Source organism: Lampris incognitus, chromosome 12 (assembly GCF_029633865.1).
Source record: "Lampris incognitus isolate fLamInc1 chromosome 12, fLamInc1.hap2, whole genome shotgun sequence".
Lineage (NCBI taxonomy): Eukaryota > Metazoa > Chordata > Actinopteri > Lampriformes > Lampridae > Lampris > Lampris incognitus.
In genome coordinates, this window is record NC_079222.1 from 50,864,392 (window position 1) to 50,879,607 (window position 15,216).

The following is a 15,216-nucleotide window of genomic DNA, read 5'->3' on the forward strand; positions in this document are numbered from 1 at the left end:
CAGTATATAGTATTTACAAGGTCCTCTATATGCATGTCTTCACCAAATCCTGGTTCCTCCTCCTACATAACTGCAAATGTGCAGTTACACTGATCAAAACAGATTATTCTCTACGCTGTCACCTCATCCCAACAGAATTACAGTTCCCTTTCACAAAGAACTTTAGTCAGGAAGTCCTGCATTCAGAATAATTAGGGACACATGAGTTCTTTATTAGTTGGAGACTTTATTGGCTCAACCAGAGGAGTAACTGAGCAAAGAACATTGTACAGTACATGTGTCAATGTAAACGGGAGTTAAATGGAATTATATGAATAAACAAAATGATTGTGTCCCAGGCTATGTATTGTTCCTCAAAAAAAGTGAAACATTAAGTGATGTAAAACAGATGAACAGGCAAGTACACTGATCTAGTACTAAGACATAAGTCAAAGACTAATCAGAGAGAGACCTAAGCCACCACCAAAATACTACCAAACAAACACTCTTCCTGGAGACCTGGAGGCTTTGCAGATTGACATTGTCACTCTCTGATGCTTCTTTGCCTCATAAATATATCTGGAATCTTTCTGAGCGAGAATGTGTGACCATAATGTGTTATCGTAGGTTTCTACAATGACACATAAAATTGTATGTATGGTATGTATAACTTAATGAGGTAACTCATGGGGCACCAATTTGTAGTGGGCACCACAGGATGGACAGCGCTGAGCATCGCCCTGATGAAGCCAAAACCACACCACAGCTGTGTTGTCTTCCTCACCTGAAACAAGAAAATTAAGACATGCCATGTTGTCAGAAGGGAATTTGGAACTAGCAAAACGTAGCAGTAACATAAAAAAGACAGTTCTGCTTGTTTCACTTATGGACACTTTCATAACACAGATTATATTTCATATGTATAGTGACGATAGAAAATTTATGAGCCCTTTAGAATTTTCTGTATTTCTCCATAAACGTGCTCTAAAATGGGATTTTTATGTATTAAGTGAGAAAATGATCCTAGAGTAAATGTCATTTTTGGAGAAAGTTCAAGTTCAAATTTGTCATGTGTAGAATACAGTGAAAATCTTGTTCTCTGGCTCCCTCTGCCTTAACACAAAGGACACAAGGACAAAATAACCCACACTCACTCACACTCACACTCACACACACACACACACACACACACATAGAATACAGGATAACATAAGAATGTAAAGTGCATATGGGTGCGTCAGCTGTTCAGCCACTTGACTGCCTGTGGACAGAAACTGTTACTGAGACGGGTGGTGTGTGATCTGATGCTCCAGTAACGTTCTTTAGATGGAAGAAGCGAGAACAGAACATGAGAGGGTGGCTGATGTCCTTAATGACATTTGGGACTTTCCTTTTGCAGCGGGTGGTGTAAATATTGTGAAGTTGTGGTAGTTCCATGCCAGTGATTTTTGCTGCTGTCTTTAGTCCTTTGCAGCAGTCTGCAGTCCTAAGCAACCAGGTAGCCAAACCACACTGTGATACAGTCTGTCAACACACTCGCCATGGTACTGAGATGAAAGTCAACAAGAGTTTTGGTACTCATCCCAAAACTCTTGAGACGCCTCAGAAAATACAGTCTCTGCTGTGTCTTCTTCAGGATGCAACTGGTGTTGAGAGACCATGTGAGGGTCTCTGTGATGTGTAAACCGAGAAATCTGAAACTGTCCACACTTTCAACAGATGACCCATTGATGGAAATATGAATGTGATTTTCTCTCATCTTTCTCTAGTCAACAATGACTTGCTTTATTTCTGTTTTATGAATGCTTTTAATCCAACTGTACCATCCAAACTGGTGGTGAAACTCAGAGGTCTTGGTCTGGGCAACTCTATCTGTAATTGGCTAATTGATTTCCTGACAGACAGGCCCCAGACTGTGAGAAGAGGTAAAACATACTCATCTACATTAGTTCTTAGAACAGGTGCACCTCAGGGCTGCTGTCTTGGTCCCCTACTGTACAGTCTGTTTACATATGACTGCATTGCCAAATATGACAACACCATCATTAAATTCCCAGATGACACCACAGTGTTTGGTAGGGATGGGTACCAAAACCCAGTATTAAATGGGCACTGGTGTTAAATTATTAAATACTGTAGTACTGATAAGCTCCAACATCAATGGCTGTTGGAGAAATAAAGAAAATAAATGTCCTATTTATTTAGTCTACATAAACATTATCTTTCACTTTGATCTCACCAACTCAGTTTCTAATTTTGCAACAAGATTAACACATTTATCTATGATGCATTTTCACTATTCTCAATCCAGTAGAGAGAGCTCTGTCTCGGAGCCTGTCATATGTGTGAGCCGAGGGGCGGGGCCAGCTCGCTGCCTCTCTCTCTCTCACACACACACACACACACACACACACAAACAAACACACACACACACACACAAACAAACACACACACAAAGAGCCTGCTCTTAGTGACAATGGCGGAGAGAACTAAACGGCTAAAAGTGTGGTAAAACTTCACTAGAGTCGATGCTGACAATGCTCGTTGCCTCAGGCGCAACAAATCTTTTGCATGTAGGGGCAGAAAGACAAACACTCTTTCAAAACATCTCGCTAAAGTGCACCAAATACAGGCGGAGAAATGCAGTTTACGTCGTAAACTATAGGGATGCACCGATACGGTCTGATACTGTGTGCGTGTACTCGTACTCGTGATCATAAAACTGCCCCGATACAACAACACCCGATACCACTTTACATCAGCGTTACCTTCACCTCTCGGTTGAGCAGGTAGGCGGTGCAGGAGGAGCCATGTCAGCTGGGTGGAGATATTTCCAAGTAAACGATGGGGACAAAAGTAAAGCCGAAAGCAAATTATGCTCAGCAAAATTTAGTGGCCAATCGAGCCCTATTCTAGTTCAAACACCCACCCTCGTACTGCATGCGTTCACCAACTCATCTCTCCGACCGTCAGTCTCGAAGGAGACGCCTCGCCACTTCCGTGACAAGGTGAATCCAGGCCCAACCACTGCTTTTCCCCACACACACACACACACACAGACGCATTCATGTGACGAACACAAGCTGACTCCGCCCCCCTCCCCAAGACAGCGCTGCCAATGATTGCTGCTTCATCGCGTCCGGCCATAGTCGGATCTGACGAGACCGAGGCGCGAACCCCGGTCCCCAGTGGGACACTGCATAGACACAAAGCCCATGCTTAGACCGCTACACCACCGCGGGTTATAAAAACCACAAAGACCTAGCTCTTTCAACACAAGCAATTTGATAAAACAACTGAAGAACCAACACGAGCCGAGTTCAAGGCGTTTGCTAATAGCAGCGGGAAACAGCAACAACCAACTTTGTAGCAAACGCTGGAGAAGCGAGAGGACACGTCCAGAGACAACCAGCAGGTGGGGGACAGAACAGCTGGAACATGCAGCTGGATGTTAGAATGTCAGTAACGACGATTTGTTGCACTAAAAGTGTGGTTATATTTTAGTGAAATGTGTGGCAATACCATGTTTAAGAAAAGTACTGAATGTTAAAAGGTCAGTATGACAATGTTGTTACACTTAAGTGTGGTTATATTATAGTGAAATGTGTGGCAACGCCTTGTTTAAGAAAAGTATTGAATGTTAAAATGTCAGTATGACAATGTTGTTACACTTAAGTGTGGTTATATTATAGTGAAATGTGTGGCAATGCCATGTTTAAGAAAAGTATTGAATGTTAAAATGTCAGTATGACAATGTTGTTACACTTAAGTGTGGTTATATTATAGTGAAATGTGTGGCAACGCCTTGTTTAAGAAAAGTATTGAATGTTAAAAGGTCAGTATGACAATGTTGTTACACTTAAGTGTGGTTATATTATAGTGAAATGTGTGGCAACGCCTTGTTTAAGAAAAGTATTGAATGTTAAAAGGTCAGTATGACAATGTTGTTACACTTAAGTGTGGTTATATTATAGTGAAATGTGTGGCAACGCCATGTTTACGAAAAGTATTGAATGTTAAAATGTCAGTATGACAATGTTGTTACACTTAAGTGTGGTTATATTATAGTGAAATGTGTGGCAACGCCTTGTTTACGAAAAACTTACAGCTGATTGTTCAAATGTCGGTAACGACAGTTTGTTACAGCCAGAGAATGAACAATGTCTGATGAAAATAAAACACATTTTCAAAGTAATTGTAAGAAGTGCAATGGCATTATTAAGTACTCATATCGGTACTCGGTATCGGCAAGTACTCAAATGTAAGTACTTGTACTTGGTCTGAAAAAAAGTGGTATCGGTGCATCCTAGGCAGTTGTAAACTTTACTAAACATGGTCATTCTGGTGTTACCCAGCCATGTGAATGTAAAACAAAGCATGCTGAGATCTGAGCTCCATCAGTCCACTGTGATGCAAATAATTTACAAATGCAGAGCATTTAACATGACAGCATCTCAGCCTTGAAGTGGACGTCCTTCCAAAATATGCCAGTCACAAGAACAATAATAAATCAGGTAAAAGCCAACACAAACACAACATCTGCAGATTCCCAGATCTCCACTGCTGCATCTCAAGTAACTGCATGCTTCAACAATAAGAACTTAGAATCGAAGTGGCATTTATGGAAGGGTTACTAGGAAGAACCTCTTCTGCCAAAAACGAACCTAACTGCCAATCGTAACTTTGCCAGAGAACATCTGGACAAACCTGAAGGTTTCTTGAAGTCCAGTCTCTGGATAGATGAGTCCAAAATTTACCTTTTTGGTTGCAGTCAAAACTGCTATGTTTGGCAAAAACTCAACACTGCCTACAACCAAAAGAACCTTATCCCAACAGTCAAGCAAGATCTGGGCTGCCTTCCCTCCTCTGGACCTGCACGACTCCACATCATTAATGGAACCATGAATTCTGAGTATATCAGGAGATTCTTGAACAGAACATCAGGCCATCAGTCAAGGACCTAAACCTGTGTTTAAAAAGGGTCTTCCAACAAGAGAAATATCATTACTTACCCTACCATTTTACATTTGGATGTCAGCGGTTTGCATTTTGTTGTACCTGAGTGCAAAGAGCTAATCCCAATAGGGTGTAATAAGAGTGGAAGAGATGCTGGAAACAGTGCATTCTCTCAGGGCTTCATCGTGCGACAGGAAATCTTTCTCTTTTTTTTTAGATCCCCCCCTCTTTTTTTTTCCTCCCCAACTGTACTTGGCCAATTACCCGACTCTTCCGAGCCATCCCTGTCTCTGTTCAACCCCCTCTGTCGATCCGGGGAGGGCTGCAGACTACATCCCTCCTACGATATATGTGGAGTCTCCAGCCACTTCTTTTCACCTGACAGTGAGGAGTTTCACCAGGGGGACATAGCGCATGGGAGGATCACACTGTTCCCTCCAGTTCCCCCTCCCCCCCGCCCCGACCGACCAGAGGAGGTGCTAGTGCAGCAACCAGGACACATACCCACATCCGGCTTTCCACCCAAAGCCATGGCCAATTGTGTCTGTAGGGGCGCCCAGCCATGCTGGAGGTAACACGGGGATTCGAACCAGTGATCCCGTGTTGGTAGGCAACAGAATAGACCACCACGCTATCCGGACACCCGCTAATGAGTGGCTTTCTTAACTAATACCAGCACTGAGAAATTTTTAATCGGTTCTCAGTTTGAACTGGTTCTAAAAACCCAACCCTGTTCACATCTGACTTTGTAGGGATCTTTCCCAAAGGGGATATTCTTAGCATGAACAGGTACAAACTAGCTTTTAACCTGCCTAACCAACTTCCTCAGCAAGTGTTAAACTTGGATGCCAATTTATAAAGCAAAGCACTGTCAAGCCATTTCTCTTTCAAACAGAAAGTAAAATGCTACATGCTAGAGGTAGGCATGTTCATGAGTCACATACAAACACATCCAACGATCCTCTTGTTTGTGATGGAGGGGACGAGATGGGGATCAGCCTTAGAACCAGCATACTCCTTTGGCTTCAACATATTGTAAGGATCCTTGGGAAGAAAAAAAGGATTTGTTAACATATACTGTTTTGTAAGTAGAAAAGGCTCGCTGAGCATGCCCAACATCTAAAAGCAATTGCTACGGAAGTGTCCATTGACAAGAAGAAACCCCACCAAGTTATTACTTAATGTAAAGTCTACAAACCCTTTCTGCTGAACATGAGGTATTGCTGAACCCTACAATTCTTCTTGCCAAGTGTTGTAAACACAATATTTGCTAAATTCATCTGTAAAATTGCATGCTTGTCTGCAATGGTGTAAGGCAGGTATTTATTTGTCAGTTGATTATATAATTGTACGCTTTTACTTTTTCAAGGAAAATATTGAGTTTACTCTAGTAATTATCTGACGATTGAGTTGAACTGTTCTGAAATTGTTCTAATAGCTGCATATCGAATAAACCAGAGGTGGAAAAACCCGGTTCAGAAAGTAAAAACCCTAACAGTGTCTTTACTCCATCCATGTATTAAACCAGCTCATTTGGGAAACTAGTCAGTGCAATCTGATGGTTTAGTACATGGGTGGAGTCAAGACACAGTTAGGGTTTTTGCTTTCTGGACCGGGTTATTCCACCTCTGGAATAAACACCCTAAACTGAGGCACACATAACCATTTTATTCCTGAATCCTGCCATTCACCTACAGCGGGATCCTATTTAATACAATATTTAGCAAATATTTTAATAAGCTAGGCTTTGCAATATGTCGATCTCATACAAGGTTGGACACCACCCAGAACCATTTCCCATTCAGTCATTTCAACAAAATAAACATAAATCTGCACACCTTTCCCTCCTTCATGGCCGTCATGATGATCTTCTCCATCCCGGTGGCTTGCTCCTCATCTGTAGGTATCCCTGTGAGGAAACACAATCACAATGTCACGTTGGTTATATCAAAAGCTCGGTAGCTTGTTCAGTAAGTTATGAAGATGGCAGAGTGAGTTTGTGTATTCCGAGTTGATGCCAATTAGTCATAAACTGCCCAACACATCATTGGGTCACAATTTTCAGCCACGGAGGACATGTACAACTTATGCTTCCTATACTGTTATTCCCCAGTGTCCTATACTGAGTTTTCAGTTAGCTAAACTCCTCTTCATATAATCTCTCCAAGGAACAGGCAGTAGTTGTTTTAGGCAGATTTAATATGAAGAAGTGTTTAGCTAACTGTGAAAACTCAGTATAGGCTCATTGTGAGGACACTGGGGAATAACAGTATAGTGAAATGATAATGCCACTTGAAGGTCTGGAAACAAAAAGATGGCTGAGGATTATCTCATCTATCAAAACACAGGATCACTCCGCTTTTTTTCTGCTGAGGAGGAGGGACTTCCTGTCTGAGATTCTTCTTATATGCTACACAGGAAGCGCAATTACTAAATTACATGCAAGCCCAGAAACAGCCACTAGTTGGCAAGAAATGAAACTCTCAATAGAAAACAGTTCCAACGCACTTCCAATTTTGTTAGATTACAAAACTAAAAACACAAAGAACTCATCACTGAATTAAATTTTAACTGGTTAACAGTCATTTCAGTTACCTTAACCCCATGGCCAAAACCAACAAGCCAGCCAATCAGAGCAACGCCTTTAACATATATCCTGCAGAGTTTACCATCCACAGATTATCTTTTATCATCAGCAACAAGTATCCGCATCGTTCTGTTTTTATGGTGAACATACAAGCAGATGAATGAGCCAATACCCCAGATTAAAGTAGGATATCATTGGTAAACATACAGTGATATTGTCTGTGAATGTTCTCATTCATCCAGGTCATGGTTAGCCAAAGGAATGGAATCAAGTGCAACTGGACTTGGCATATATCCGTGAAGACGTTTCGCCTCTCATCCAAGAGGCTTCCTCAGTTCGTGCCTTTCTGACCAGACTAGCTTGGTCTAGTCAGAAAGGCACGAACTGATGAAGCACGTTCATTAGCAGGCCAATAATACACAGTAAACTAAAACTTTTGTACCTTAGTGCTGTGACAGAATAGCAGTATGGAGGACAATCTAGTACAACATGTAAATAAATAAAGATTTCTAAGGTGAAAAAAGCAAACAATAAACCCCAAAGTGTAGCCAAAATGAGCCGATATACAGTATATATATATAGGCGTTGCACATTTCTTTAATGCATTAAAAATACCACATATTTCACCTCTGAATAAATGCCGCTTCGAATACAGTCATATGAAACAATTACTCTACAAATATAGATCAATGAAAAGGCATGTTAAACATTCCATGCTTTGCATAGCTGCTGATTAATAATTACATAATTATCCACTGTCAAGATGAGTCAGAAGGGGTGGAATCTAAAACATTACAGAGAACCTCTAAGGGCCCTGACACACCACGCTGACGGTCGGCCATCGGCCAATGTAAGGCCGTTGGTGAGCGTCTGTGACCCTAGTTTTTGTGGTGTGTTCTGCACCATCGGCACTAGTTGGACCCCTGTCGGCAGTTTTTCAGTCGGTTCAGCATGTTGAATCGGCAGAGCCCGTTGGTGAGAGAGATCAGTCTGATTGGCTGTTCAGCCTAGCGAATCAGTGCTAAGCCAGCGAATCAAGGCGGTCGGCTGTAGTTTTTGCAGTGTGTTCAAGTGCTACTTTTAATTTTTGGCCCAGATGGCAGGCAACGTGAGGCGACACAACAGTCGGCCTTCATCGCCGCTAGTCGGTTTGGTGTGTCTGGGCCCTAAGGCTATCACTAGTGGGTTTATCCACTGTGCCCCCGCCCAGCACTGGAAAAAAAAAAGAAGTCCACGCCTACTTAATTGTGGGCCCCACTTACAGACACAACTCGATATACTCGAGTTATATATTCGAATAATCGAGGCGATATAATCGTCTCCCATAACAGCTTTTTCTTCAGCTCTTATGTAGCCAGTCGGGCTCAGATCTTAGAGGGCTGCTCCTATACTCATAGAATCTAGAGATATGGTGCGTAACTATCATTCTCCTATACTCATACTCTAGAGTTACGGTGCATAACTATCGTTCTCCTATACTCATAGACTCTAAAGTTACGGTGCATAACTATCGTTCTCCTATACTCATAGAATCTAGATAGGGTGCATAACTATCGTTCTCCTATACTCACAGAATCTAGAGATATGGTGCATAACTATCGTTCTCCTATACTCACAGAATCTAGAGATATGGTGCATAACTATCGTTCTCCTATAAACTAATCCGGCGAAGTCGGGAATCTGGAAGTTAACAAGTCGCCATTACTACAGTGGCGCTTCTCTACCATTCGTGCGTGTTTGAATGCAAGCTGTGCTAAGAAGTGTACAATGTTCTACTTTTATCTTTTTAACATTATTAAACGTTACATTTGACAACGATGTCTAGGAAGTTGGGAAGAAGCTGTGCAGTTCTCGGCTGCTCCAACAGTAGTGACAAACTTCAAGTTTGGAAAAAGACTGAATGCGAAATAAACAAGCCTTTATTTCATGAAGATTGCCCCTGTCTGAGACCATACAGTTTACATAGATTCCCTGGCCGTGCAGAGGACTGAGATATTCACCAGAAGTGGATTAAGAATACCAGCAGAAAGGACTCTGTTCCCAATAAAAACAGCACGGTAGGTTTTGGTTAACAGTCGACAATCTATATTCATCTCACAATGACTAACGTAAGCTAACACTGCTTAGCTTACTTTAAGTTAGCTAACGGTAGTGGGCTGCGGTGGTCGCACATAATAAATTAACTCAACCAGTTAACTGGCGTTATCGTGAAAATATATAACGTTAATTGCTCTAATGTTAACTGACAGCCCTATGTTTAAAAGTGGAAGTGATCTTTTTAACCATGGAAAACTTGACAGACAGTCAATAAGTCTAGCTACATTTTATGTCAAAGTTTGTCATCAATTAACGTTAGCTGAATTGATTTAGAAAATCGACAATCTTTGCAAAAGCGTACATAGCTAGCTACGTAAACGTTAGTTACTTCATCACTTGAACGCGTCGGATGGTTAAGTGGTCATTTTTCTCTCTCTATCTGTCTATTGACATAACCATATCTAACTAATATGTACAATTTGAATAACGTTAAGATCGCCATCCATAAGGTACCTTCATCAGTAACTGGGGGCCACTGTCTAACGTCGTCAATCCAACTACCCGTGCTGCTGTCACTGCTGTCACTTAGCAGGCAGTAGCAAACACTGCTACTTGCCACCGCAGTAATGGCGGCGTCGCTAGATGGCGGAACACACAAATTGGTCCGCGGATTAGTCAATACCCATAGAATGTAGAGTTACGGTGCATATAACTATCGTTCTCCTATACTCATAGAATGTAGAGTTACGGTGCATATAACTATCGTTCCCCTATGCTCATAGAATGTAGAGTTACGGTGCATATAACTATCGTTCCCCTATACTCATAGAATCTAGTTACGGTGCATATAACTATCGTTCTCCTATACTCATAGAATGTAGAGTTACGGTGCATATAACTATCGTTCTCCTATACTCATAGAATGTAGAGTTACGGTGAATATAACTATCGTTCTCCTATACTCATAGAATGTAGAGTTACGGTGCATATAACCCTCGTTCCCCTATACTCATAGAATCTAGAGTTACGGTGCATATAACTATCGTTCCCCTATACTCATAGAATCTAGTGTTACGGTGCATATAACTATCGTTCTCCTATACTCATAGAATGTAGAGTTACGGTGCATATAACTATCGTTCTCCTATACTCATAGAATGTAGAGTTACGGTGCATATAACTATCGTTCCCCTATACTCATAGAATGTAGAGTTACGGTGCATATAACTATCGTTCTCCTATACTCATAGAATGTAGAGTTACGGTGCATATAACTATCGTTCTCCAATACTCATAGAATGTAGAGTTACGGTGCATATAACTATCGTTCTCCTATACTCATAGAATGTAGAGCTACAGTGCATATAACTATCGTTCTCCTATACTCATAGAATGTAGAGTTACGGTGCATATAACTATCGTTCTCCATTACTCATAGAATGTAGAGTTACGGTGCATATAACTATCGTTCTCCTATACTCATAGAATGTAGAGTTACGGTGCATATAACTATCGTTCTCCAATACTCATAGAATGTAGAGTTACGGTGCATATAACTATCGTTCTCCTATACTCATAGAATGTAGAGCTACGGTGCATATAACTATCGTTCCCCTATACTCATAGAATCTAGTGTTACGGTGCATATAACTATCGTTCTCCTATACTCATAGAATGTAGAGTTACGGTGCATATAACTATCGTTCTCCTATACTCATAGAATGTAGAGTTACGGTGCATATAACTATCGTTCCCCTATACTCATAGAATGTAGAGTTACGGTGCATATAACTATCGTTCTCCTATACTCATAGAATGTAGAGTTACGGTGCATATAACTATCGTTCTCCAATACTCATAGAATGTAGAGTTACGGTGCATATAACTATCGTTCTCCTATACTCATAGAATGTAGAGTTACGGTGCATATAACTATCGTTCCCCTATACTCATAGAATGTAGAGTTACGGTGCATATAACTATCGTTCCCCTATACTCATAGAATGTAGAGTTACGGTGCATATAACTATCGTTCCCCTATACTCATAGAATCTAGAGTTACGGTGCATATAACTATCGTTCTCCTATACTCATAGAATGTAGAGTTACGGTGCATATAACTATCGTTCTCCTATACTCATAGAATGTAGAGCTACGGTGCATATAACTATCGTTCTCCTATACTCATAGAATGTAGAGTTACGGTGCATATAACTATCGTTCTCCTATACTCATAGAATCTAGAGTTACGGTGCATATAACTATCGTTCTCCTACACTCATAGAATGCAGAGTTACACCGCATATAACTATCGTTCTCCTATACTCATAGAATGTAGAGTTACGGTGCATATAACTATCGTTCTCCTATACTCATAGAATGTAGAGTTACGGTGCATATAACTATCGTTCTCCTATACTCATAGAATGTAGAGCTACGGTGCATATAACTATCGTTCTCCTATACTCATAGAATGTAGAGTTACGGTGCATATAACTATCGTTCTCCTATACTCATAGAATGTAGAGTTACGGTGCATATAACTATCGTTCTCCAATACTCATAGAATGTAGAGTTACGGTGCATATAACTATCGTTCTCCTATACTCATAGAATGTAGAGTTACGGTGCATATAACTATCGTTCTCCTATACTCATAGAATGTAGAGTTACGGTGCATATAACTATCGTTCTCCAATACTCATAGAATGTAGAGTTACGGTGCATATAACTATCGTTCTCCAATACTCATAGAACGTAGAGTTACGGTGCATATAACTATCGTTCTCCTATACTCATAGAATGTAGAGTTACGGTGCATATAACTATCGTTCTCCTATACTCATAGAATGTAGAGTTACGGTGCATAGCTACCATTCTCCACTGTGCAATGCTACAGAGCTGCCAGTATTCAGCAAGGTAATCACGCAATACTATGTGCACCGTGCTGGATTTTAAATGTTCTCTGCTATACAATATCACAAACAAGCTTTATTATTGTCATGATCTACAAGCACAATTTTCTACCGTCCTTGGTCGTGTAGCTAATAAAACAATCTAATCTAATCTCAATGTTATTATATTTGGAACAACGGTGACATTTTTATACAAAAACAAATCTATCTTTTTAAAGGATTGGCTGGAAAGCAACATTGGTTTGATGGGTCAGCTGCTCAACTCACAAGGTCATCACATGACTTAAAAGTGACTTTATCTCCCATTTTAATTTTCCAGTATCGACTAAAGAATATAACCTTGGAATGAGAGCAGTGCCTATCAGTTCTGTGGCTCTGTATAAAGGTGCTCCTTGTCCTGAAGAAATCTCATTACATCACCCTATTGGCAGTCCTTGTGGTAAAATCTGTTTTGTACCATCTAAAAATAATAATAGAGCTGTACGCTCCTTATTTCAGCAAGAGAGCATTTCTTTTTCTTCTGTCACCATCTACTGTAATAATTCTGTAAGTGATATTCCATGGCAGAAGGTTTGGCTGTTGCCTCACAAAACCTCATCGCTAGTAAGATAAAGGAGGTGTCATTTAAGCTTATACACAAATTTAACCGTTTTATTTAAAGATTTAAGAATATGTTTCCTGTTCATTTTTGCTCTGTACATCCTGAAATTGTGCCTCGTTTATTTTGGCATTGGTACTACACTAAAAGACCGTGGCAAGAAGTGTCTTTATGGCTAATTTTATTTTGTTGCGCTATCATATTTTGTTTGGAATTTTAAGTTACATCAAAAAGAATGAGAAACAAACGCACATGATCATTTTAGCTAAGTTTCATACTCATACATGTAAGTTTGATAAAAAAAACCCTCTCTTCTCAGATGTTGATACAGAATGTGAGCTGTACTTACAGAAGATTAAATCCTGCAGTGGCAAGAAGGCTGTAAAAACTGTTGAGTGTATTTTTACATCTTTAACTAGGCTGTTTTATGTATTCATAAAGGTATTGTTATGTTGGCGGGGATGCTGGAGCCCACCCCGGCAGTCACTGGGTGGCAGGCGGGGAGACCCCCTGGACAGGCCGCCAGGCCAGCTCACATCACAGCCAGGCACAACTTAGTGCGGCAGGTCCACCTGCCCTACACCGGAGCCCCCGGAGGAAACCCACGCAGACACGGGGAGAACATGCAACCTCCACACAGAGGACGACCCCCAAGGTTGGACTACCCCGGGGCTCGAACCCACGACCTTCTTGCTGCGAGGCGACCGCGGTAACCCCTGCGCCACCGTGCCGCATACAGAGGGTTTATGTCCTTGAAAACCAGCTGGAGCCAGGCGGAGCCTAGCCCCGGTACCAATGGCTGTCCCTCCTCTGCAGCCAGGGAGCGTCCGTATCGACAGATTCCGCCGGAAAGACTCGGACAGGTCACACAAAGGTGAGATTGGATCTTTTGGTCCCAGAATGATTCCCGCCGGGGACAGGCGATGGTTCAAAGTATTTCAGATTTTCAGATTAGCCATGCAGGTCCGTAAACCTGCCCAGTCCGGGTCAAATTAAATTACACGGTTTATCCCCGAAATCCTGCAAGCGCTTCCGCGGGACAAGCACGGGAGGGGTTCGGGTGCTCCCCCCGAACGGGCTGATCCCGACGCTGAACACGGACCGGAAGCGTGACGGCTGCTTCGACTGACTGTTAAAACACAACATCCAAGCTACACCGCAACGGGCCCCGGCTATGATGCGACACTCTAGCATCTCGCAGCAGGCCACCAACCGATGCTAACGCTAACCAGGGTGCTAGCATGTCTCCGGCGGCACTGGCCGCCCTTGTCCCGACGGAAGAATAGAATAGTAAACATCCCCCCTTCCCTGTCTCCGTCCCCGCTTACCTCCCGCGGACATGTGGCGGAGGGCGCGGGGCGCCAGCGCAGCCCGGCATGTGGTGGCGGCGCGGAACGCTGAGCCGAGCAGTAACCTTGCAGCCATTTCTCCTTCGCTTCTGTCACACAGCTCTGGTCGCAGCTTGATGACGTCAATGACTTTTTTGTCGCTTGGTACGTACGCCTTTTGTTCCTGAAGGTGTGCGCGCCTGCGCGCGAGCGCGCGTTTATGTACAATTTTCATTTTTTATTTCGTCATTTGTTTCAACAATTCTTCGATTTCTTCACTATTGTTTGACAAGGAAACACGTTCTTGACTCGGGCAAAATGTCCCCCAGCTTTAGTTCAGGGAAAGGCTCGCTTTTCGTGAGGTGTTCTCACCATTCTGCTGGGGTTGTGAGTATTAGTAGCAGAGATTTTGACAACATACATAGTAACACAATACATACAGAGACGTTTACGTTCCAAGAACAACAAACTGTACTTCTATAGCACACTTCATACATAGGCAACACGGCATGTGTTACATTCAATACATTCTTAAAGGCACAAAGGTAGAAAGTAAATGGGCACATCAACCGCTGTTGGTGCACTTATACAGGAATCAGAGCAGAATATGTATATACCGTGCATCCGGAAAGTATTCACACCCCTTCACTTTCCCCACATTGTGTTATGTTACAGCCTTATTCCAAAATGGATTAAATTCCTTTTTTCCCTCATCAATCTACACACAATACCCCATAATGACAAAGCGAAAAAAGGTTTTGTAGAAATTTTTGCAAATCTATTAAAAATAAAAAACTGAAATATTGGATGTACATA

General features: G+C 41.8%; 1 protein-coding gene across 1 annotated transcript; it reads right to left on the reverse strand.

Moving 5' to 3' along the window:
• Positions 1–211: 211 nt before the first annotated feature.
• On the reverse strand, positions 212–14,512 carry LOC130121899 (cytochrome c oxidase subunit 5B, mitochondrial). Its single transcript, XM_056290858.1, has 4 exons — positions 14,401–14,512; positions 6,774–6,844; positions 5,880–5,979; positions 212–763 (listed from the first exon to the last, which is right to left on the reverse strand). Exons 1-4 carry the CDS (start codon positions 14,495–14,497, stop codon positions 651–653), a joined length of 381 nt encoding a protein of 126 aa, XP_056146833.1. The 5' UTR covers positions 14,498–14,512; the 3' UTR covers positions 212–650.
• Positions 14,513–15,216: the final 704 nt, after the last annotated feature.